Source organism: Lissotriton helveticus, chromosome 7 (genome assembly GCF_964261635.1).
Source record: "Lissotriton helveticus chromosome 7, aLisHel1.1, whole genome shotgun sequence".
NCBI classification, from domain to species: domain Eukaryota; kingdom Metazoa; phylum Chordata; class Amphibia; order Caudata; family Salamandridae; genus Lissotriton; species Lissotriton helveticus.
In genome coordinates this window covers 589,830,783-589,856,391 of record NC_136068.1, presented here as the reverse complement: position 1 = coordinate 589,856,391, position 25,609 = coordinate 589,830,783, and the positions used below count along the sequence as shown (strand labels likewise).

The following is a 25,609-nucleotide window of genomic DNA, read 5'->3' as shown; positions in this document are numbered from 1 at the left end:
AAATCGATGATCGGAAGAACAGCCCGCAGATGAAGATCCGGATGACGTGAGACGGAAAAAGCAGCAGTATCGGTCGAGAGTGAGTATAAAGGGTTATGCGTGTTAGATTGCGGTGTTTTTGTATTGTATCTATGTTGTAATGTCTGGCGGAGTTGAATGTCTGTAGAGTGACTGTGGAACAGGTTGTGAGCGCGCGCAACCGGTGGAAATCTTAAGTTCAAGGAGAGCTTAAGTGGTTCGGGTGTATCGGACACCCAGAGTAATTGTCAACTAGTGTGAAGGGGGTCATGAGGTACCATTGATCACCCGAGAGACCGAGATAGGGGGAACGTAAGAGTGAGTGCGTGAGTAACGGACGCTGGTCGGAAGTTACTGTGTGTGTAAGTAACCTATCAGAGAGACGATAGACATCTCGTCAGTTGGTTGACAATTACAGATAGACTGTGGACGTACAGTCGAGAGAAGTGACCGCTTGGTCGGAAGTAGTCATTTTTCAGTGTATGAATGGGACGCATGCATAACCGGGAGACGAGTTGAGAAAGGAGGGGTGCTGCTGCGAAGCGGAGAAAAGAGACGTCAGGTGGTGTCGCGCAGTGATTGGCTGACAGGAGAAAGACCGCGCTGTGATAGGCCAAGCTAGCAAAGCCGCGACAGGATTGGTGGATTGTCATCAGGAAGTAAACAGAGTAGCGAGGCTGGATTTTGTGCGCATAATTATGAAGTGTTTTAAATGGTTGAAAGCGCTGTTTAAGAAAGAGAGGCGAGGATCGTATGAAGGGGAAGAAGCCCCGCCGGAGGGTACGCCAGCTCGTTATATGGCAGTAAATGTTGGGTTGCATACGATCCTTTGGATATCAGAGTGGAGTAAGATTACTGAAGGAAACGAGGAACTGACGTTCCCGAAGTACGGGACGTTCAGATTAGAGGTGTTACATCGATTGAAATCAGTCATGACCTCAAAGAGACCCTTGCCTAGACCAACCCAGTTTGAAGCCCTTGAAGCATGGCTTAGGGCAGCGCATGAAAGGAATATGAACAGACGACAAGAAAGGGTGAAACGCTCGGTAAGGGCAGTACAGGATGCCAGGTGGGATGCGGATGCTAAAAGATGGAGAGTGCATAATTTGGAAATAAATAAACTGTACCCAGTGTTAGAGGCGCCAGTAAATAAAAGCCCCCTAGAAGAAGATGATGAGAGCGAAACAGAGGACAGCCTGATAAACAGATTACTGACAGACAGGCCACCCCCGTATAATAGAGCAGGGGGAGAGGTCGAGAATACTGAAGGAGAAAAGGGGGGCAATGCAGGAGAGCATAGACCGCTTCCCAGTTCAGAGTGGGATCCTGAGCCAAAGAAAGAGTTGCTCCAGCCTAGTCAGGTGCAACAGGTAGTCGGTAGGTTTGTGGTACAAAGAGCGCCGGAAACGGAAAGCGCCACATCCTACCCATTACCAGATGCACTACAGGTACCTGTTACCATAGGTCCTATAATATCGATATATGACCAAGAGAGAGCAAAAGGGGAAGAACGGAAAAGGAAAGACAGAGAAAGAGCAGAGCAGGCAAGGAGGAACGATACCACTAATTCACCAAGTCAGATGCCGATACCCAGAGAGTGGAGCACCCCGATGCACACAGCAGGGGACCCAGGAGGAGATCCTGGGGGCCCTAGATGGCCAATGGATCTGAGGGGATCTGGACGAAAATCCTTTCAAGAGCTAAATGAGTACATGAAGCAGTGGGATGAGGCAGTGAAGGCTCAAAAGTGCATCAATGCTGCAGAAGCAGAAAGGGAAAGTCAGGACAGCAGAGCACGAACTCACTGCGGGGCTGGGGAGAGTAGCCCGGAGTGGGACTGTAGAGGGAGTAGGGGAGTCACCCATTGGGCCCGGAATGGAGGAAGAACAGACCTGGAAAACGGGGGCCCCGGGAGTGAAGGGGTGGCGTGCCCAATACTCAGTGAAGGGGAGAGGAGAGCGCAAGAGTACAGGAACAGCTTTAGGTGTCCACACTGTGTGCCTGCCACCAGAGAACAGAATGGGAGTTGTGAGAGGTCGCACCATAGTCCCTGTGATGACAGAAATGAGCGCAGCCCAGGGAATATGGGGAACCAGGAAGGATCGTATCGGATACTGAGCGATACGAGGCAAAGGGAGTGTAGCGACCAGAGGGAAAATAACAGAGAGATGTGCGGTGTGAGGAGAGAAGAAGACGAGAGTGGGCAGAGAGAGAGTAGGGATAAAAGGCCCGTGTTCCATCACCTTCCAAGATCGGATGGCCGAGCATGGGACCTGGAGAGATGGGAGCAAGGGAGGCCACCCTTTAACTCTCCTGAGCCCAAACGCAGAGCTCGAAGTTGGGATGGTAGGGAGACCAGTGAGCCCCCTTCAAAAGACATATTGCGAGCTGAAATAAAAGCCAAGAGACTTGATGTCTCCAGCTTAAGGTCAGATCTGGATGACATGGTAGATGGTACCCTGCCTTTAGAAAGAATGGAAATGTATGAACAGGATGAAATACTGTATATGGCAAAGGACATCACACGAAAGGCGAGAGCAGTCCATGAGAAGTTAGTCGAACTAGCAGGCAAATATATGGTGGATCTGTCAAGAACCAAGGCATTACAGGGTAACCACAGGCTACATTACTCAGATCGAGACCTAGATGAGAGGAGAACGATTGGGCTGAAAACACACATAAGGGAACTGATTACTGGAATAAGGACATGGAGAGCACTAGATAAATGGGAAGAGAGGTGGTCCAAGAAAGGGACCGGCAGGAGAAGCATGATTGGTATGACTCCAGGACAGCAGGGGATAGAAGCTTACCCTTTGCGTGAAGTTGCCAATGGGAGCTATGTACATGTCCCTTGGAGTAGGGGAGATTTAGCTGCTTTTACCACATCTTTCCCCAAGTTACGAGAGAGCCCCGTGGAGTGGTACAAGCAAGTCGAGAGGTTTGTAAAGATCTCAAAAGTCCTATGGATAGATCTGAACACGCTGTTTGACATTGTAGTACCAGGAGATCTGTGGACAGCATGCAAGGTTAGCGCTGAGTGGCCCACAACGGAGCCAGAGAGAGATGCTAGGACTAATGGGCCGTCCGAGATCGTGATGGCAAAATTCGAGAGAGTGATGACTTGGCTGAAAGAAAAAGTGCCAATGCAAGACATAGATTGGGTCAGAATAGACAGAACGAGACAGGAACCCAAAGAGACAGTCCATGAATATTACGAGAGATTGCTGAAGGCGTTTAAACAGTATAGCGGCTTGGATGTAATGGATCCAAAGGACATAGGGCAATTTGTGTCCAAGTTCGTCCTGGGACTGAGACCGGATATTAGTTTAATGATTCAGCAACACTCGATTTGTTGGCAAAGTAGACCCCTAGATGAAATACTGAGATATGCCAGGTACTGCTGTGATGAGGTAGACTCCAAGACTAAGAAACTAAAAGAGAAGCTGATGGTGGTACAATTGCAGACAGCAGGAAAGGGGGGACCGCAACAACAGCAGCAAGGGACAGGTACAGGAGGTAAGAAGCAGTACAGTCAGAACAAGGGTAATGAGGAGAGTACTACCTTTAGACCCAGAGTAGACATAGCTACCTTGAAGAAAACGACTAGGTGCCACCAGTGCAACGAGTTGGGGCATTGGAAACGCGAGTGCCCTTACAATGTAGAGATCGGAGAGCAAGAGATAGAGGAGGAAGAGGTCCAGAGCGCACCTATGAGAGGGGCGACGCCATACCAAGGAAAGGTGCTCAAAGGGGGGGGGGCTCCTCCCCGAGCCCAGTTCCCGCAACCTCCTCGAGTAGGGAGTATGGGTAAGACCTATAGACAAATGCCCCTGTTTGTGGAAGGTGAAGAATGCTATTATGTGGACCCATTAACCGGACAGAGAGTGGAAAGAGAAGACTGCACCCTTGGGGCAGCCTTAGAGGTAGATCAGAGGGGACCCTATGTGGAAGCAGAAGTAGCAGGGTGCCCTACGACATTTCTGGTGGACACAGGAGCCACTAGATCCACGATCAGATCAGCTGCAGTTCCAGACCTGCCCATGTCTGGAGAGACCATACAGGTGGTAGGGGTCGCAAACAGGAGAATAACCAGCCAATTGACAGAACCGGTACAGGTGAAAATAGGGAAGTACAGCGATGAGCACCAATTTGTGGTTTGCGATTCAAGCCCTGTGTGTCTGCTAGGAAGAGACCTGTTGTGCAAATTGAATTGTACTATATATTGTACACCCCAGGGAGTGGAGGTATTGACTAATGATGATGATGCAGATTTCAAAGTTGCAAACTCAAGAATATGTGTGGAGCTGTACCCTACTTTGACAGTAGACGAGCTTCCCTGGGATTTGAGAGAGACAGTGGCATCAGAGGTATGGGATTTCACTGGGGAAGAGATTGGATTGGTCAAAGGGGTGGACCCAGTGAAAATTGTAGTGAAACCGCATGCTGAGTTCCCAAGAACACCCCAGTATAAATTGACTCCAGAAACGATTGCAGGCATAAAACCCGTGATCGAGTCCATGATTAAACAGGGAATACTGAAAGAAATCGTGGGTAGTCCATGTAACTCCCCGATTATGGGTCTGCAGAAACCCAATGGGAAATTTCGGATAGTACAGGACCTGCGAAAGATTAATAACATAGTCGTTTCATGTTGTCCAGTGGTACCGAATCCATCAGTGATACTGTTTCAGATTCCATTCCAAGCTGAGTGGTTCACTGTGATAGATCTTTGTCAGGCTTTCTTTTCGATCCCTTTGGACGAAGATAGCCATTTTCTTTTCGCATTTAAGCTGGAAAATCGCGTCCTAACATGGTGTCGTATCCCTCAGGGGTATACAGAGAGTCCATCGATCTTTAACCAGCTTCTGAAGAAAAATCTTGAAAGTCTAGTGCTGCCCCAGAAGTCAGTTCTGGTCCAGTACATAGACGACCTCCTTGTGGCGTCAGACACAGAAGAAGCTTGCAGGGAAGACTCCATTGCTTTGTTAAATCACCTAGCTGCCAATGGGCATAAGGTATCCCCGGGAAAATTGCAGTACTGCCTGACAGAAGTGCAGTACTTGGGACACAGAATTGAGAAAGGCAAACGAAAAGTGTCACCAGACAGGATAGAGGCGATCATGAAAATGAATGCGCCTCAGACACAGAGAGAGGTCAGGATGTTCCTAGGGATGGTGGGTTATTGCCGACAGTGGATCGTGAACTTTTCACTGAAAGCAAAACCTTTGCAAAAACTGACGCACAAGGAGGTGAGTGATCCGGTACCATGGGACAAAGACTGTTTGATGGCATTCTTACAGCTGAGAGAGGACCTGTGTCGTGCTCCGGCATTGGGAATGCCTGATTACAATAAACAATTCTTTCTTTACTGTTGTGAGAGAGAAGGTTGTGCGTTGTCTGTGTTGGTCCAAATCCATGGGAATGCCCGTAGACCAGTTGCTTATTTCTCAGCTACTTTAGACCCAGTAGCCGCAGCGTTGCCCGGATGTCTCAAATCCGTTGCTGCAACGGGTGTCAGCATTGAGAGATGTGAAAATATCGTCATGGGGCACCCGTTAGAGGTGTGCGTGCCACATTCTGTTGAACTGTTGATGACCAGGACCAAGACACAGCATCTGACCAATAGCAGGCTCACGCGCTATGAGCAAGTTATTCTTGCTGCAGAGAACGTGACCCTCAAGAGATGCTCTGTTTTGAACCCTGCTACCTTAATGCCACTTCCAAATGATATTGATGATGATGATGAATATACAGACCATGACTGTCTCGATGTGACTGAACTATGCACCAAACCCAGACCCGACATCGTAGATGAGCCACTGACCGACCCAGACGAAGTTTTCTTTGTCGATGGCTCATGTGTAAGAGACGAAGTTGGGCAGTTGAGAGCAGCTTATGCTGTTTGTACCATTGAAGGAGTTGTGGAAGCAGGGTGCCTGGAAGGAGTAAACTCCGCTCAGGTAGCCGAGATTATTGCCCTAACACGTGCTTGCTTAGCAGGCAATCAAATTCGAGTCACCATCTACACCGACAGCCAATACGGGTTTGGGGTAGTTCATGATTACGGGCAGTTATGGTCTCAAAGAGGGTTCATGACTTCTTCAGGCTCTCCCATTCGCAATGGAGAGTTTGTGCGCTTGTTGTTAGAAGCATTGCAATGTCCAGCAAGTATCGCAGTTGTAAAGTGCATCGCACATACCAAAAATGAGGACTTTGTTTCGAAAGGCAATAGATATGCTGATGAAGTTGCGCGGTATTGCGCAGAACAAGGTTACTCTTTCACAGAGGTGGATGTGGGTGGAATAAATGTAAGAACTGAATTAGCCATGATACTGGAAACTGTTGATACTTGGGATGAATTGTCAACCATGCAAGAAAATGCTCCTGATTCAGAAAAGGAAACATGGGTAAAGGCAGGATGTGTAATGGGTGAGACTCATTTTTGGGTCTCAGCAGACGGCAGAGCAGTGTTGCCCAATGAGATGGTGAGTCCAATGGCTAGACTCATACATGGTCCCGTACACTTAGGGAGAGATGCTATGCTGAGAGTGTTTAGACAGACTTGGTACAATCCTAAGTTTAGAATAGCAGCAGAAGCAGTGTGCCAGCGTTGTGTGACCTGCCAGCAGCTGAATGTAGGGAAAAGAACACCAGTTGCACTAAGTCACATAGGAAGGTCTGGAGGTCCATTCAACAGAATGCAGATAGATTTCATTGAAATGCCAAGATGCAACCGCCTCCGCTATGTCCTGGTGGTTGTTTGTGTGTTCTCCAGATGGGTTGAGGCATACCCTACACGTAGGTGCGACACCCTCACAGTGGCTAAGTTACTGCTTAGAGAACTTATCCCTCGTTTCGGGGTGCCGGCCTTTTTGGAATCAGATAGGGGAACACATTTTAACAGCGAGCTTGTGAAGATGATTTGTGTTGCACTGAATATAGACCAAAAGCTCCATTGCAGTTACCGACCAGAAGCCTCAGGAATTGTGGAACAAATTAATGGCACGATCAAGTCCAGAATAGCGAAAGTTTGCTCCTCAACGACCCTGAGTTGGCCTGACGCCCTGCCATTAGTACTCATGAGCCTTCGTAGTACCCCAGACAGAAGAACAGGGTTGTCACCACATGAGGTGTTAATGGGGAGAGCAATGAGACTGCCATCTATTCCAGCTACTGCACTGTTAAATATCACAGATGATATGATCCTGGACTATTGTAAGGGGCTGTCTGACGCCATGCGTTCTGTGTCCCTTCAGGTGCAGGCTGCAGAGGTTCCAGCGTGCCAGGGCCCTTGCCATGACCTGTATCCTGGGGACTGGGTCCTGGTGAAGAAACATGTGAGAAGAAGCTGCTTGGATATTCGTTGGCGTGGGCCCTACCAGGTCATCCTGATCACAAGTACAGCTGTAAAGGTGGGAGGCCTGCCCAACTGGATACACGCGTCGCATACGAAGAGGGTTCCAGCACCTCTGGAAACAGCTCCTCTCTCGGATGGACGTCCAGCTGAGGACCAAGAAGCCATAGAGGGGGCTAGCCAAGCTGTAGAGGTGCCAGTGGAAGCAGGGAACGAGTCTGACCAAGCTGAGGACGGTCAGTACAACAGCGAAACAGAAGACGCTACAGAAGGAGAAGACAGCTGGGAGTACGAGTCTGACCCTGACAGGTCTGAAAGAGAGCGAGAACAGACCAGAAGGAGAAGGAGTAGAAGGGCACGTGGAGAAGCAAATTGGCCGCAAAGAAGAAGTTCTAGCCTGAGGTCAACTCCAGAAGCAACCCTTCCTCCGATATCAGAAGACTCAGACCCAGAAGAAGGTGCTCAGGGCGCTGAAGCACCAGACCGAAGGAGGTCAAGAAGAGTGCGTGTGCCTAACAGAAGATACTCCACACCTGAGTGGACATATCTGGCGACAAATGTCTGTGAAACCGGAGACAGGGAGGATCCGAGCGGTGGTGGTGTCCAGTTCTGAGCCCATTATCACCGTGGAAATACAACTGTTGGTACCCGGTGTCGAACAAGAAGGGTCACTAACATTCGTGCTCCCCAGACCTCCCCGCCTCAGCAAGTTAAAACACATGTTTCTTACAGAATTGAAATTCCCCGACTTTGGTACCACGATAACAGCACATGAAGAGCATACTCTTCGCATGGAAATATTGAACTATGCTATTGAAGCTGCAACCACAAATCTAATAGTCGATTGTTAAAGGACTTTGTAAATAAAGCAAGCAGAAGAAAAGAAGATTACCTAGCGCCCAGGAAGCAGAGAATTTTAGGGAACCCCTTGAGTGGATGGAGAAGGGCTAGGGTTGTCTTTTTGAACTGTGAAAGGACTTTTTGCGAAAAAGGCTGTCAGCCTCCAGCTGTGTGGATTCTAAAGACAAAAAAGGATTGAAAGAGACTGTAAAGGAACGAGAGGAAAAGAACTTTTTTTGCAAAGAGAAAGGGAAAAGCTAGATTGTCTGACGAAATGGAGGCCGGCACCCCGAACCGCAGAGCTAAATGTATAATAGGTACACTAATAGTAGGAGTGATAATATTAATAGCTTTAGTGGTAACAATTTCTTATGTAAAGGGACATGAGGAAGAGGTAAAGGTAACTGATGCGAATTCTGTAGTAACACTTACACCCACTGTTGCAGGTGAGAAAAGGGAAAACACTCAAGAGAAAGCGTTATTGGCTGCAGAAGCCCGCAGGTTACATGTAGACGAGTCCCAAGGAGACTTTAGGTCAAATGCTTATGCTAAACTTTTGTATGAATACGTGGATGCCATGGAGGTTAAGGATTGCTACGTCTGCATGCAGTTGCCTGCGTCTGTAGATGAAGGAATTCGATATCATCACCTCCCTCTGACATATGGCATTACATGTAGCTTATTGCTTAGTATATTTTATGAGAGAGATAGTTTTGAATACTATTTCTCCAATTATGATTCTGTGTTGCCAGAAGTCCCGAATTATAAGCAGATGAATAAATGGGATTACTGGAAGAGTGAAGACAGATTGGCCAAGTTCTTCATTCCTTGGATTACCTTAGATACTTCACATGCCCGTAGAAATAATCTGACATGCAAGGTGTCAGAAGTCGAGAAAAAGTTCATAGGGCAGGTGGATGATCGTTACAGGAGACAAAAGATTTTGAAAAAATCAGGACAAGGGAAATTAGATTGGACCGAGGAAGAGAAGTCACACAAGAGAAAGGGTAGTAGTGGTCCAATAGCTTTAGATAAAGCGCAGAAAGGAAAGTTATGTCTTCACCGAGCCAAAACGTATTATGAAAATGTATACGTGGGTGAAGTTGACTGTGAACATGCTTTTAATTTAGAGTACTACACTAAGGATTTCCTGAAGGGAATGCAAGTGATTCCAAATGTGTATTTTGTATGTGGAAGAAATGCTTACGTGAGACTACCTGACAACTGGTATGGATCATGTTACTTGGCAATTGTCTTCCCCAAAATATATCATGCACAAGACTTATTGATCATTGAGGGCCAGACATCATCGAGGGGAAGGAGGGATTTAGGCGATGCAGAAATGGTTGGAGATGTCTTTGGAGCTATGTTCCCTCTTTTGGGAATAATCCTTAATGATGTTAAAATTAGACGACTGGCAACAGTTGTCGACAGGTTGTCTGCCAGCACTGCTCAGTCCTTAATGCTGGTAGAAGGAGAGATGCAATCGATAAGGGCTATGGTTCTTCAAAATCGGCTTGCATTAGATGTCTTATTAGCAAAAGAGGGCGGAGTCTGTAAGGCTTTGAAGGTTCAGGAATGTTGCACTTACATTCCAGACCTTTCAAAACCCCTTGAGAAAGTTATTAAGAACATAACTAATATACACAAAGAGATCGAAGACTTGAGTAGAGAAAATGTCTGGGAAAAGGTGGGCCACGGAATGAGTACAGTTGGAGGGTGGTTTTCCACCTTAGGCAAAAGCTTTATTTGGTATATCCTAAAGCCTATCATCATAATATTGATCTGTGGGATAATATTGTGGGGATTGGTGAGGGTATTCAAATGGTACAGAGCAAGAAGGTCAGAAAGGGCCCAAAGAGAACAGTTGCAGAGATTGGCTGCCATACAAGATAATCAGTACAGGAGCCTGAGAGCTCTGGAAGCGCAGAGAATGCCAGCAATAACTGCAGTTTAAATGTTAGTGATGACCCCGAGAGGTCATCAAAGGGGGGAACTGAGAGAGCGCAAACTGATATAAATATATGAGTACATCACACTTACCTATAGAGAGCATAATTCATGAAGAGAAATGCCATGAGTGCTAATAGTATCTGAAATTATATTCTAAATGTATAGCTAATATAGAGATTTAAGTAGAAGTGGAACTAATACAGAAAGGTGTGACATTATATGATTTTATTAGACGTGATTATTTTGAATCTATGTCGTGTAGCTGTTAACATATAAGATGGTCTGTGGTAAAACGCAGAACGTGGTAGGCCTCAGGGCCAGAGCTGGAGCTAAAAGGGAAGGTGTTTCTTTTCACGACACAGATTGTTTAACGTTTTTGGTCATTGCATTAATGGGCCATGATTTAGAGTAATGTTTTCTAAATAATAGAATAAGAGTTTTAACATGCTTTAATTAAATGAAGGAATTGAATGCTATAATCATAATGTGAAATATTGTAGGCCTGAAATGTTTTAGCATTGATTTACACGTACATGTCTGGGCTGAGAAATGTTGCAAGCCTTTTTAGAAGTCTATGAGAGTTGGGTTCTTGGCGGCAGATATCTGTCTGCAACAGGAAAGGGGGGATCCAATTATAAGTGAATGAATAGAGGCCTGTTCAGTAGACGGCCCAGACATGGAGGAGGGTTCTGGAATGTTTAAGGGGTATCAGCGGGCCGGAGAAGAGACTGAGAAGCAAGGTCAACTCTAACGTCTGAGGCCCAATACAAAGCATCATGGAAAAAGCCTGAAGTTGCACCACGTGAGAGGCGTTTCGCAAGGGGCGTCTCAAATGTTGTTGACTGTTTTGTATTAGGGACAGCACCCCTGGGTGGAGTTAGAGCAGAGACCTGAGGACCCTTTAGAGAGCGGATGGGTAGGCAGTGAGGGGTCATGACTGGAGAACTTTAGGTTTTCACCAAGAGACTTAGAGTGGGTGACTTCCCTTGGGGGTCATTCATTGCTGACACCTTTGTTAGGTTGGGATTTGGTTAAGTAGGGATACCATCTAGAACAGGGTAGGGACGCCTAACCTGTGTTTGTTTTCCTCCAACCTAAATGAAGGAGAGATATGCGTCTATGCTGATAGCTTTGCTATTTTTAGAACTTGTGTTAGTGATTTCTGTTGCTCGTCTGAGGGCTTTTCGAGAGCACATGTATGTAATTGGACCTGTGTACCTCGTGAATCTCATTCTGAGATGCTTGTATTTGCAGCTCATTATATCTTTACAATAAACTTTTGAAACCTAGAAGTTGTCCGTGATCTTTGAGAGTAGAGTCCTTTCTTGGGTGAACTAATTTGCAGATAGGTGTACTGTTTCCTTCCAAGACAGGCAATAAAGGTTCAGTCGACCAGATCGAGGTTTGGATCAATAGATATAAGGTATCGATCAAAATCTCTCGCCCCTTCAGAATCATCTGGCGCTGACAGAAAGCACCCTGACATCTGTGGTGTTGCAAAAACGTGGTCCGACTACAATCCGTCCTAAGAAAAGTAGAAATTAGATAAAAAAGCTCAATTTGGGGGAGAGGTTGAGGGCTCATTCTGTAAGACAGGCCTGCAAGCTCTGGAACGCGCTCCCGAATGTAATAACGATTACCAGCAACTACCTGCAATTCAGAAGGGTCAATAGCACCAGCTTTACGGAACCCACAAGAACAACTGCGCTTTATATGCACCTTGCGCTCCTATTTCTCGTGCTTGTTTGCTACATTCCTCACCTAACTCTGAGCTTCGACACACAAATCCAGCTCTCATGCATGATGCCAAGGCATGTCTAGTGTATGCAGCACACCATCCAAAACTCTTGTACCTAGACATAACAAATGGAGTACATTCCTAAGCACCTGAAAAGCACTGTGGGTCTCTTCAAGGGTAAGGAAGTACAATACATGTGCCAATATTGCAATACCTTAGTGTGGGGTCAAGAGCACAGGGAGTGATTTGTGGTGCAATAGACGTGCTATAAAGTGTATCATTGTGTGGTTTTACATTGTGTGGAGTAGTGTGATGTGATATGTTTTGATGCTGTGGTAGAATGTTAAGTATTATTGTTTGCTGTAGTGTATTATCGTGAGGTCTGATGTTGTGTGGTTTATTGTTGACATGATGTTGAATGGTGTGGTTCTATGTGGTCATTATTTGAGGTGTCATTTTGTAGCGAGAGGAGGATGGGGTGTTTTGCGTTGTGGTACGGTGTGTCATATTTTGGTACATGGGAGACTGGTTCAGATGGGGTGTTGTTAAGAGTTATGTCCAATGTAGTTTGTTTTTCGATTGTGTTACGTGCTTTAATGGGTACCATGGAGCGTGATGGGGTTCGGTTGTGACTGCCCCTGTCATTTGCCTTAAAGAAAGGCCCACTCTTCTTAAGTTTGTGACAATTGCCCTGGGTCTTGAACATGTGGATATGTTCAGGAGAGAGCAGTTATTATTCCATTTGACAGATTTTGTAGGGCAACATTGTCTTAATCGAGGGACAATATAGTAATTCAAACTTTTACTGTCCCTTAGTCCATGGGAGAAACCGAAGAAACAAAGCAGATTCTAAATATTGCTGTCTGTGCTGAATTGTTCCATCCCATAACCACAGCCCTGATATTCAATACCTCCGTCACAGGCACTCGATAAATCAAATTAATTAATGTTCAATTAATCAGACGATGACTTCAGATGTCGCGATCAACATCTCAGTCTTGCTTTATTGAGTCCACCCACCTCAGAGAGGCACTTGGAAAGGTCTAAACCCACAACCATTGGGTCTGAAGTGAAGGAGTAAAATGTCTGTGTCACATCAGTAAACCTATAGTGCTGTACATGTAACTCTCCAATAGCCCTGTGGGACATTCCCCCTTGTACCACAACTAGCTAGTCTTCTGACAGTTCTCTCAGTTACATCCTTCGTGAAGCATTTGCCCACACCTTTTGATGCCTCCTACTGGCCCCACTTCCTTACAGTACTGGCCTGTGCTGCTTCCTAATATACCCTACAACTTCCTTTGGATTACTACCAGGGTTTTAAATACTGTTGGTATTTTTGTTGTTAGTATTCTGACACACAACCCTGTGTGTCTCCTCAAAGAGTAACACATACACTGAGGAGAGAAATTGCATTTTGATCATCCTGCTGGGCAAATTAAACAAGTGTAACAAGTAGACATTAAAAACTACCCAGCTTGAACCTACATTGTAGGAAGTACGAAAACTAATAAACAGTGTCCTTCATGTCAAAGAGACTTCTCAGGTCTCAATGTTATCAAAGGGAGAAAGCCAGCATTATAGTCTAGAAGTAGTAATCAGGTGAGGACTTGGCCAAACCTGGGTGGGGGAGCAGGCCACTACTGGAGAGGTAAGTTACTGTCGCTGAGAGGTGAGTGGGTGGGAAATTGAGTCAGTTGTAATTCTCTAACATTGTTTCTCACAAAAGCTTCTGCTGCCCAGAGGGTCTCTATCAGAAGAAGCTCCAACCGAGCAAGAGAAGGTCGCAGGGATCAACAAACGTGAAGCTGGTGAGTATGCCGAGGTCAAACACACACTCACTCACTCACTCACTCACACACTCACACTCTCTCTTTCTTCCCCCAGAACACTGTTAACTGGTTAGGAGAGGACCTGGAAACACACAATACACCAATCAGGAGTGTGAAGGAAACAGGTGATACACATCAGAGTGGAGGAAACTTTAAAGTGTCCACACTAGCGTGAGAGAGGGGCCGTCAAACACGCAAACTGAGCAGGACGAGGTCCTGAAACACACTCTGCAAGATGCAAGAGGGCCTCAAAACGCACAGAAAAGGAACTTTCAAAACAAAGAGTTCAGGGTGAAAGAGGCCCAGAATTACACAAAAACAGATCGCTAAATACACAAAGGAGACACGGTGTGGCCCCAACAGCATGCACAAGAGGCCGAAACACACAATGAAACAAGCACATGCTGATAGGGCTGCTCGAAACGCACACATCAAGGAGGGGCTGGGCGTGAAATTAACACGAAGGAGCCTAAAACACGAGCCCGCCTATACCAGTCCAGAGATGGCCCAGGAACCGCTTATCGGCAGAAAGAGCGCAACGAAACGTAAACTTAACGTTGCAGAAAGAGTTCCAGAAATATATAATAACAGGCACGCCGCACGAGACACACACAAGCACGCGCATCAACAGAATGGGGCTCAAAACACGTCTCACATAGAGCAGGTGGTTGCCCTGAAAAAAAACAACACACCAGGAAAGCAACCCTAGGTATGCAAGAGTACAGGAAATACAGCCCATATAATATGAAAGGAAAGTCGGGACCTTACAAATTAACTCACTAGGGTGAACATTGGCCGTAAAACACATCCCTGGACTGGGGCAGCTTAAACTACACCCGCCATGTGATCCTGCCTTATGGCCGTGCAAACAGCTCCTTTAGTAGGAGTTTGTCCCACAACTACCGTGTTATTTAAAAATGATCTCAAATGTATCTTTTCTGTCATTCTGTCACCTTCCCTCTTCCTCTTACCTCCCCGACCTCTCTCTCTCCTTCCACAGGCTTTCGTGGTTCTGAAACAAGTATTCCTTATCTTTGGATATTTTCGTTTTTTGCCTCAGCCGGGACTACGGGTGACCACAGCAGGTTCAAAGTGGGATACTCACCGAGGCCAAATTGGGACACTGGATGAGACCCCTCCCAAGCCTCGATTAGCTGCCCAAAACCTTAATATAGTATTTTTTTGACAAGTGTACGTACGCCGACACTCAGACCACACACTTAGCGTGTGTGTAGACACTTCACTTTTTTTCACGTGGCTATTTTCACCTTTGCCACCCACTAGTCTCACTAACCCGGTCCTGAAGAAAGCCCTTCCATACATTCTTTTACGGGATGAAACATGTAGACCACATCAGTTAGTCAACTAAGGGTAATAACCTCCTGGTAGTTGCACCACATATTTTTAAACATATCCTGAGCCGCCATTAATAAATTTCACAGGCAAGGATTCTCAGAGATATTTTTAATAACAATTCACAACACATCACATATTCACACCATACCAGCTCCGCTGTAATCAGGCGCTGTAGCACAACCGGGGTGCACTCGGCCACCCGTTTGGGACCCCAATGATGAAGCATGACACCAACCAGGTTGGTGTGTGAGGGGTCTTTTAAGTATACCTAATGGATCCATGTACTTACCACAAAAGGGATTGTAACACATACATGTAGTGGGTTTGTCCACATTGTTTAGTCTATCATTACATTGGGGATAAGGATGTACCCCGCACTCTCCGTGCTCTCTCCTTGTTTTCCTATGCCTTTTAGTACCAACATAGGATTGTGGGTGTCAGCATGGGCTAGTTGGCGGCAGGGACTGGTTTCCTTTGAAACCTACTAGAGATGTTCATTTGACGGGTATGGATGTGTGCTCCTGGTCTGGTGGGAAAGCAAGGATATGAGGTGAGATCATGTCAATTCAATCAATGGGAGTGACCTATGATTGGCAACAACAATTCAGTCTCAGACTAGGGCCTGGGCAGATAAAGGCGATCACATTTACACATTTGATGGTAATCTTTCTCCATCCAGAGAGAGACTCGGACTCTAGGGGGAATGAGCTGAAGAGGTGCACACGTGACGTGCACGTTTCACCATCAATTCTGCTAAGGACCTCCAATGGCTGCAGGATTAAGTGAGTAGAGCACAACCTATCCACTGGTCCATGTGCGCTCTCTGCCCCTTTGCGAGGGAAAATGAGTGGACAATTGGCAATAACTAAACAAAGGAAAATTACACCATTTTACAAATTCAGATGTAATATAGTTTATTCTGGTTTACCATAAGCCATATAAACATAATCAAAGTAAATGTTCAAAATCTTAGCAAAAGTAGCCACATGAATATAATAATGTGCAAATTATTCATACATCATACTTATTTGAAGCATCTCATTATAAAGTAACACCAAAATGTATTTATGATTGCATAAGTTTACACTGGAGAGGCCGACTAACGGACAATACATAATAAAATTAGACAAAAAAGGGGAGCTACCCTCATGTTTTTCCAACATTCTCACAAAGCACAGAACGACATTTTATGTTTTCTACCCTGACCATACTCTACATAAATGCTGAATTTTCAGATGCCAACCCTAGGTTTCTTCAATATTCCCAATGGTGATCTCTATGATCTAAATCGCAAAAAAATCCTACAGTATTTTTTTTAATTCTTTCAAACTTTGATGTATATTTCATGGCTCATCTCACTGTAGAGAGTCTTGCTAAACCCGCTTAGACGTACATACAGCCCAGTTTTGAGTCAATAATCACTCACTTGGTGCTCCTTTTAATGTTCTTGAAAACAGTGTTAGTCAAAACTAGATGTAAAACTGGTTTACACAGACCTAGCTGACTTTACTATTTTTGGCAAATAGTCATCTTATTGTGTAGGGGGCTACTAAACAAGCATTCATATGTTCCAATAACACGAACCGTGACCCAGGATCAGCCCTGATCATGTCAAAACACCAAGGGGGTCATTTAGAGCTTGGCGGCGAGGGACAACCGTCATAAAGCGGTTGTGCTCCCACCCTACTGAGCACGTGATCTTCCCAGATCATTTAGAGGTGGGAGAATCACAGGGGGCCAGATTCACAGCACTTACTCATTCCGGTATTCACAAAAGTTAGGAGTCATAACTTTAGGACTCCTAAATGCCTTCTGGGAATACCGAGAGTCTTAAAGTTAGACTTTTTCTCAGTTTAGGAGTCCTAAAGTTAGGAGTCCTAACTTTACTACTCCTAAACTGAGAAAAATCCTAACTTTAGGACTTTTGGTATTCACAGAAGGCATTTAGGAGTCCTAAAGTTAGGAGTCCTAACTTTACTACTCCTAAACTGAGAAAAATCCTAACTTTAAGTCTTCGGTATTTACAGAAGGCATTTAGGAGTCCCAAAGTTAGGACTCCTAACTTCTGTGAATACCGAAATGAGTAAGTGCCATCTGTGAATACCAAAATGAGTAAGTGCCTTCTGTGAATACCAAAATAGTAGTAAGTTTAGTCTTTAGTCTTAAGTTAGTTCTGTGAATCGGGCCCAGGGTTTTTACTAGTGTAGCCTTAGCTGTCTCCACCAATAGAACTCTTTGACCTGGGAGTCCTCCACCACAGGGCCATCAGATCACAGTGATGCTCACCTGGCCCTATTATCACTAGACTTCCCTCCCCAGGACTGTCATATCTGAGAGGTCAGTGGAGAAAATCCCCTTCATCCCTGATGGAGGATGCTAAATTTAGAGACACCTGCCAGGAGGCAGGGGTCACTCTGCCTTCAGTGGAACCACTGCTGCAGCAGCTCCTCTGCAGATGGTGAACTTTACTAAGCAGGTGTCATGTTTCTTACCCCCACTGGGCAAAGGTTTTTGTTTCTTTTAAATAGGCAAGTTCCCCAAGTGGGAGTTTGTTTCCTCAAACAAAAATCTATGGCCCTGACATGTAAGAAGTTTGCATCTTGTGCATTGAGGTCGTCATTTGCTTTCCCAGCCTGTGATGGTCGCCCCCCCCTACCAATAAAGTGAGGAGACCATCTCTATGACCCTGGCATCCCTGTAGCGAATGGGTCACAAGGTCTCAAGGTTTTATTTTGACATATTTACATGGTTTTCTACAGCACGAAGCAGTAGTCAGCTGCATCAGGGTGTTGTGCAGAAAATGCTTGAATTTTTGCAATGTACACTACAGCGTGGGTTTATTTTGTTGTTTACAGAAATGGAATCCTATTGTTGATCGCTGTACAGAGCAAAAAGGGCAGAACAACCTCATGCCACATCAGGGGAGTCAACAACTTCGGAAGCATCCCACATGTGTGCAAGTGGTTGCTTGTCGAGCAAGGACAAATGCCTACAACTTAGGAAATGGAATGTACTGTTATAGAACTATGGGGCAGATGTATCAAGCCTTTTGCGAATCGCAAAGGCCGAAATTCGCAGAATTTCAGCATTTGCGAGTCGTAAACGGTCTTTTTGTATGTTTTGGCATGCAGCAAATTTTCGCAAATTAAGAAATCGCAAAAATTTGCGATTCCTTATTTTGCCATAGCATTTAAGGAATCGCAATTTTTGCGATTCCTTAAATGCTATGTATGTAGCATTTTTGTATTGCGAATTTTGGATAAGAAATCGCAAATTAACACCAACTTGAAGTTGATGTTAATTTGCTAATTCTTTTAAAACGGCACAATTTGGCATTTTTTAAGGTGGCATGTGACGCACACACATGCCCATAGGGCATGTATGTGCGCCATATGCACACACATGTACATTTCAGGGGTGCAGCAGGGTGTCTTTGAGACACCCCTGCACCCTTGAAATAATTCTCAATTTGCGATTAGCAAATTGCGAATTCGCAATATGAGAATTATTTCACAATCATTCCTATGGGCCTCCTGGGCAATAGTAATGCATGGGAAATTATTCCTTAATTGCGAATTCGCAAAATGCGAATTTGCAAATAAGGAAGATTAAGGAATCGCTAAAAATTAGCGATTTTTTACGTACATTCCATTTTGCGATTTCTAAATAGCGATTCCTTAAAAATCGCTATTTAGAAATCGCAAAATGGAATCTTGATACATCTGCCCCTAAGTGAGAGCTCATGCTCGAGTAGATGTGGCATTAGAAAGTCTCTGAGTACAGAATTAAAGACTTTAGACGTAGGTGATTTTTTGAATGAGAGATTGTTCCGCAGTGTATGGGCAGCCCTTCAGAAGGCGGGTTTCGATAACTTATGTTTCATCAATCACTTCTGGGCAAAGGCCAGATGACCCATCGTGAGCGTTCAATGTCTAGCACAATTCTTCCAGGATGAGGGGAGCGCAGCGAATATTTTGAAAAACCTTCAAATCGCTTCCTCTAAAATGTGGCGAGCCTGTAACTCTAACAAGCATTAAAAAAGCATTGGCAAAGCCAATACATCTCGCCTATGCAAGAGCCATTAGCTTTACCAATATGTTTCAACCATGTTGTACACCAGCGTGGCTGCTGTTCAGCATGCCTAAAAGTTAGTGGCATAGAGGAGAGTTGTGTGAAGTGTCATAGAGTGGAATGGTAAAGAGTGGGGTAGACTGTTGTAGAGTGGAGTGGCAGAGAGTGTTGTGTATTTGAGTGTAATAGTGTGGAGTTGCGTTGAGTGGCATACCCTGGGGTGGCATAGAGTAGAGTGGACTGGTGTAGAGTACATTGGCGTAGAGTGTTGCAGAGTATAGTGGGACAGAGTGCAGTGGTATTGAGTGCAGTGGCATTGAATTCAGTGGCATACAATGCAGCATCGTAGAATCCAGTGCCATAGATTAGAGCGGTGCAAAGTAGAGTGGAGTGGCGTGGACAGGAGTGGTTTAGAGTGGAGGGCACAGAGTAGAGTGATGCACAGCAGAGTGGTTAAAGTGCATTGACGTAGAGTAGAGTGGAGTAGAGTTGACTGATGTACATGGCAGCGGCGCAGAGTAGATTTGAGTGACGTAGAGTGCAGAGTAGAGTTGAGTGGCATAAAGTGCAGTGGTGTAGTGTGGTGAAGAGTAGAGTAGCAAAGAGTGGTGCACAGTACAGGATTGTGCTGTAGAATGCAGTGGCAATGAGTGGAGTAGTGCAGAGTAGAGTGGCGGAGAGTTCAGTGGCGGAGAGTGCAGTGCTGCAGAGCAGAGTATCAGAGTGCAGTGGTGTAGAGTGGAGCAGTGGCGTAGAGTACAGTGATTCAGAGTAGAGTGCAGTGGCATAGATTCCAGTGATAGAAGGCAGTTGTGTAGAGTGCACTTGTGTAGAGTGCAATGGTTAAGAGTAGAGAGGTGTAAAGTGCAGAGGCATAAAGTGGAGTGGCACAGAGAGGAGTAGAGTGGTGTAGAGTACAGTGAAGTAGAATAGATTGCATCAGAGTAGAGTGAAGTGGTGTAGAGTGGAGTGGTGCAGGGCAGGGTACAGTTGCATAGAGTGGCATAGAGGGTAATGGCGTAGAGTAAAGAGGTGAAGAGTAAAGAGGTGAAGAGCGCCGTGGTGCAGAGTAGATTAGAGTTGCGTACAGTGGATTGGCGTAGAGTGAAGGGTCATATAGTTTAGTGTTATAGAGCAAAGAGCATTGGCGTAGAGTGTATTGGCATAGAGTGCAGTGTTGCAGAGTGGTGTAGAGTACAGTGTCATAGAGTAGAGTAGAGTTGTGGCCTAGACTGGAGTGGTGTAGTATGGAGTGGTGTAGAGTAGAGTGGTGAAGAATGTATTGGTATAAAGTAGAGTGGTACAGGGTAGAGCAGAGAGGAGTAGCGTGAAGTGGCATACAGTGCAGTGGCGTACAGTGGAGTGGTGCAGAGTGCAGTGACGTGGAGTGGTATGGAATGCAGTGGTGCAGAGTGGAGCATGGCAGAGTAGAGTGGAGTGGCGTAAGACGGAATATGCATGGTATGGTAGCACACTGCCATTACAGACAACACATTTTCCATTGAAATCACCATTGCATTTGCACAGACACACAGTTTTACTAATAAAAGTATATAGTGCACAAATGAAAATGTGTGGCAATTGCATCACCTAGTGTAATGATTTGTTTTGATCATATTAGAGTATTTGTTACCAACACACTTCAAAAATATCAAAAAATGTGCTTCATTTGTGTTCTTAATTCTGATATATTCTGAAATACTTATTCAGTTCATTTAAAATGTTGTCATGTGCTAGAAAAAACCTCTTTCCTACACCCAGTATCCAGCAAGATTTCACATAAATCCTCTCACTTTGAAGTCAGAGAAAGAAAAGTAAGCAAGCGCCCTCAGGAGACAGCAACTGACATTTGACCTCGGTCTTTGAATGCACAGCAAATGTGACAAGATGAGAACAAGATTTAAAGGCCTGTTTACAGAAAGGGAGTTTATGGAAGAATACAGTAAACATGGTTTAGGCAACAGGAGGGACGAACTGAACCTGGAGAGCCCAAAGCAAAGAAACCCAGCAAATAGAAAGCCAGACAATGTGAATTACAAACCACAAAGACAATGGTAATCAACGGGCAGCATGCAGTCCTAGGACAACTTTCTGAAAGTCCCCAAGATATCTTTAGCAACCCAGACAGTTGCACTGTCTAGTAGCCTGCAACCTAAAAAGGGTTATGGAGAGAGCAGCAGGCAGGAGGAGCAGGAGTGGAGATAAAATAGTACCTGAATCACATCAGGAGCAGCAGATGAGGACTGATTAAGTTGAATTAATCTGTGCTTGGTCCCTACTCCACAGCAAGCATCGAAAGTGACTTTGCAGCTGCACTGGCCAATTGTGATGGCTGCAGAGAATAGTGACGCTGAAGCAGACAAATAGTAAGCACTGGGCAGTCTCCAACCCCATTTTGTAAACAAACGTGTCTCGCAAGCGATATGCATGCACTATTGCATGCTCTCACAGACTTCACCCTAAGAAAAGCTCCATGACTGTGGCAGCCAGCACGAGCCACTTCATAGTGCTTTTTTAATGCCTTGTCACCGTCTTCACTTCCTCTTCTTTCAGCAAGAGCACAAACCAAGTACTGATTGCTTCAGGTGTGTTAAGGTCCTTTCGCTGCTGGCACTGTGGTACTGTTTTTATTTGGTTTTGTGCTTCTCCCTCTCCTCCCTCACTTGTCCATGTTGCACCTTCGCCTCTTACCATCCATGTAGCGTGTTATACCATCCCACGCCCCCCAACCCTGTTTTATCTTACTCTCCCATCCCCGTCTGAGTTGCTTTTTATCCCTCTGACCAGGCCAGAGTTTGCTAAGATAGTGCCCAGGGTGAAATCAAATTTGGCTCCCTTGTTTCTCCTCATCTCCTCTCACGCCGAGCTTTTCACTCTAACCTTTCTGAGCTCGTAACAAGAGTTACTCTTATATTCAGGTCTTAACTTGTAAAAACAAATAGAGTAGCCCAAAGGTTGTGGTCCATTTTCGCCACTCAAATTGCCCCCTTTCACCGCTGGGCCACCATCGCCCTGCCCACTCTCTCCAGTGCTAGCACTAGGCCCACTTGGAATCAATAACCATGGTTGAACATACTAAATAGGTTCAGGTGAGGTGATTTAACCCAAGGAAAAACATAAACGTAGACCCAAATGGTGAATATCACAGCACAGCTGTCACATAGATGGTCAAAAAATCCAGAGGTTCTGAAGGGACACTAAGGAAATACTTCAGTATTTTTTGGGTGTTCCATGAAAGATCCTATGAGGTGAGGGAAAGAGATGTGGCCTGGGGACCATACTGTAATCTTTTGAACTGGGGAACCAGGTTCGAATCCCAGTTTTGGCTCTTTAACCTGTGATTCTGGGCAAATCACTTACTATCCCGATACCTGACAAATTAATCTACGCTTGTGTAGTGTGATGCTTGTTTAAAATGCTGTAATGTCTAGGGACCAAGTTTGCGCTATATAGATTTTTTAAATAATATTACTCAGGGTTATTGCAAGGCCTATTTTTTCACTACATGTTTTTTCAAGGGTGGACATGTCACAATCTCTTGCTGTAGAAAGGAGCTGTCACCAGTAACTGTAAACCAATGCTCTCCCCTTTCTAAATTTGTATGTATTAAATTAGATTCGTTTCCAGTATTCCTAGGACTCTATTATTGAATGCGCCATGTGCATTTTACAAAACGTTCTGATCTACCAAACATTGAATTTGAAAATACTCTTACATTATTCAACAGAAGCTTTTGTCTTTGGGGGGGCATCCACTTCAATAAAACTGTTAGGACTTCAGAATAGTGTGTGGAATAGCGGACAGAGGTTGAGCACCACAGCTTCAATCAGTGGCTTAGCCAACTCATCTATTCATCTTTCTGGGGGCGATAACATGTGTACCAAATAGTTAGACCTTTTCCTAACTCTCCCTCTCCCTCTCTCTCCTTTCTCTCTCAGACAAAATTAAGAATGTAAGATGCTGAATCCTTGTTGCAATTTGCTTAGTTTATGTACAGATAAAATAGCGGCCCTGACCCTTCAGCTCCTTTGTCACAAAGCTTCTGCTTCAAGGGAGTGTAGAAGGGTTCCAAACCCCTGCAAGGCTGAAGGAATAAAACATAAATGGGGTGACATTGGCTGAGGAGTGCAACACTGCACACGAATCACAATGTTCACTGGACCCTGTACACTGTGCAGTTTTAGTTTTAAATGATACATGAAACCTGTGGTAGCGCTACAAAGCAGAGGTCTAGGTCACTACCTGTTTATTTACAGTGTTTTGTTGGGTGTACGGTGGTGTTCTCCTGCTGATCTGTTACTACTCCACTGCTTGCCAATAGTGTCCTGTGTGCCACCATAACAATACAGCCAAGGAGTCCAATCCTTGTAGCAAGACAGAGTTGTCCTAGCTTCTGACTCAGTTGCGGCTGCTGCCAATATGCAGTGGCGGAGCAGCAGCGAGGGGGGGCTGTGCCAGGAGGGGGGCATTAATAAATAAAACGTACCTGGTGCTGCCAGCTGCCTCGCGCCTCAGTGCTCCACTGCTCTCCTGCTGCTCCCGGCAGTCCCTGAGACAGACTCTGTGTCCAATCAAGACGCTGCTCTCATGCTATGAGAGTAGCACCAGAATTGGCCTTAGCAGGCTTGTTTGACACTTCTCAGGCACAGGAAGTCTGTACAGTTTCTCCGCCTGGCTGTAGAATACAGCTGGGTTAGAGAACCTAAGTGCGCATGTCTGTTTTGCCAGCCTAAGACGGCAAGCCAAGCTGGCATGTGCACTGCCATGGCCCAGCTCCTACCCTCCCTACACACGTTTGACTCAGCCGGCACCTGAAAAACAAAATGATAATAAAATATCATTTTATTTTTCAGCTGCTGGTGGGCGATGATCCTCCGCCATTGCGGAGGAGACGCCGCTGTGTGACAGCATGAGGAAGATCTGGATCATTGCACCACAGCAGCTCATGCTTTGCACATGTGGGTCATCAATGGTCTCGCGAACGGTGACTCTCAAAGCTTCTGCCACTGCTGACCTTATCTGCGGCCTGCTCATTGCTTCTGCTGGCGGCATTAGTAGGAGTGGGGAGGGCCCTATGTGCTCATGAGTCAGAGCACCTCATTACCCTCAACTAAATTGCCTATTCAGGTGTCAATTTGAAGGTGTCAATTAGGAGGGGCTGACAACGATAACGAGGTGAAAGGAAGGCAGACAAGGTAATTTATGAAGCACTTGGAGAAAATGTACTAGCGCAGGCACCCTTGAATCAAAATCAATGATTTACAATATATTTCTGGGCAAGTTCAGTGTGTCTCTCTACAATTAGGTGCTCTGCGCCAGTGCACCATCTCGCCCATGCTAAAGGCCGACCCTGCCTCTGACCAACCCTGTCTGTGTAGCCTCTTCTGCTTCCCACCCCCGGTCTGTCTTGCTTCTGATCCTGCCACTGTCCCTGTGTCTTCTTCCCACCCCAACCAATAGAAGAAAAGAAAATGCACCATGACACAGCCAGTGCTGCCCGCTTCATATCCTTTTTTTAACCTTTATGTTCTCCACCTGCCCTCCCGTCCTCCACCCAACACCATTGGCAAAGCCAATAACTCCCCCATAGGCAAGAACTATTGGCTTTGCCAATGCTTGTTGCTAGGGTGTCCAGTCCAGCGGGAGTCTCGCCACCCGAAGGATAAAGGCCTGTTTCTCTCTGGACTGGCTTTCTCACGTGCTCACCCAGCATATCTATATGAGGACTGCTTGGGGATGCATCCAGGAGGAGCCTAGAGGCAGGAACCATGCATTTATTTAGGGTTTTTAGGTCTAGCCTGGGCAGCGCATGCACTGCTCTGCGAGGAATGCTATATTCAGGAATGGATTTGAAGCTCCACCCATTTTCCGCCCAACTTTTCAATTGGCTCCTGTTAGTGTCATATGTAAATGGTTGCTTTTGATTCATGAATAGGCTTAGTTGTCCCTCCTTAACCGCATGCGCGCTAGCGGTTTTCCCGCTGCGTTTTTAAAAAACCCGCGTTACGTGACGAGCTCAGCTCGTCATCAGCGTAGCGCAGGTTACGCCCATGACGAGCTGAGCTCGTCATCAGCCCCGAAGGGGTTAATACCGCCTTATCTGCAATTGTAACTGCCCATGAGGACTGGACTTATTATTTGTGTTGTTACAGGGTCTGTTTTATCTAGTCTGTGAGCACTATTTTCCTTAATGATTTTCCCCTATTGTAGGCACGTTGCGCTTTCCTGCAAGGGTGCCCACTTTGCTTCCGGGCGCCGTGCTACTGTTTCAGCACAGCGCCCGCATTAACATTTTTATTACCAATAGCGGATAAGACACCATGTAGACACCATAAGACACCATGTAGATTTACAATGCCATAGGCCTCGCATTTGCGAGATTGTGAGCTATTGGCATTGTAAATGGCAATGCCTTATATTTATGCGTTTTGAAAACCTGCAAGCAAC

At 45.6% G+C, this 25,609-nt stretch overlaps 1 protein-coding gene across 1 annotated transcript in view; it reads left to right on the top strand.

The window, feature by feature from the left end:
• Window positions 1-25,609, top strand: part of LOC144768800 (uncharacterized) — a 322,884-nt gene that overhangs the window by 273,130 nt on the left and 24,145 nt on the right. The window contains exon 12 of the mRNA XM_078652745.1: window positions 13,633-13,714. Coding sequence (XP_078508871.1) covers window positions 13,633-13,714 — 82 coding nt within the window. The remainder of the gene's footprint in view (window positions 1-13,632; window positions 13,715-25,609) is intronic.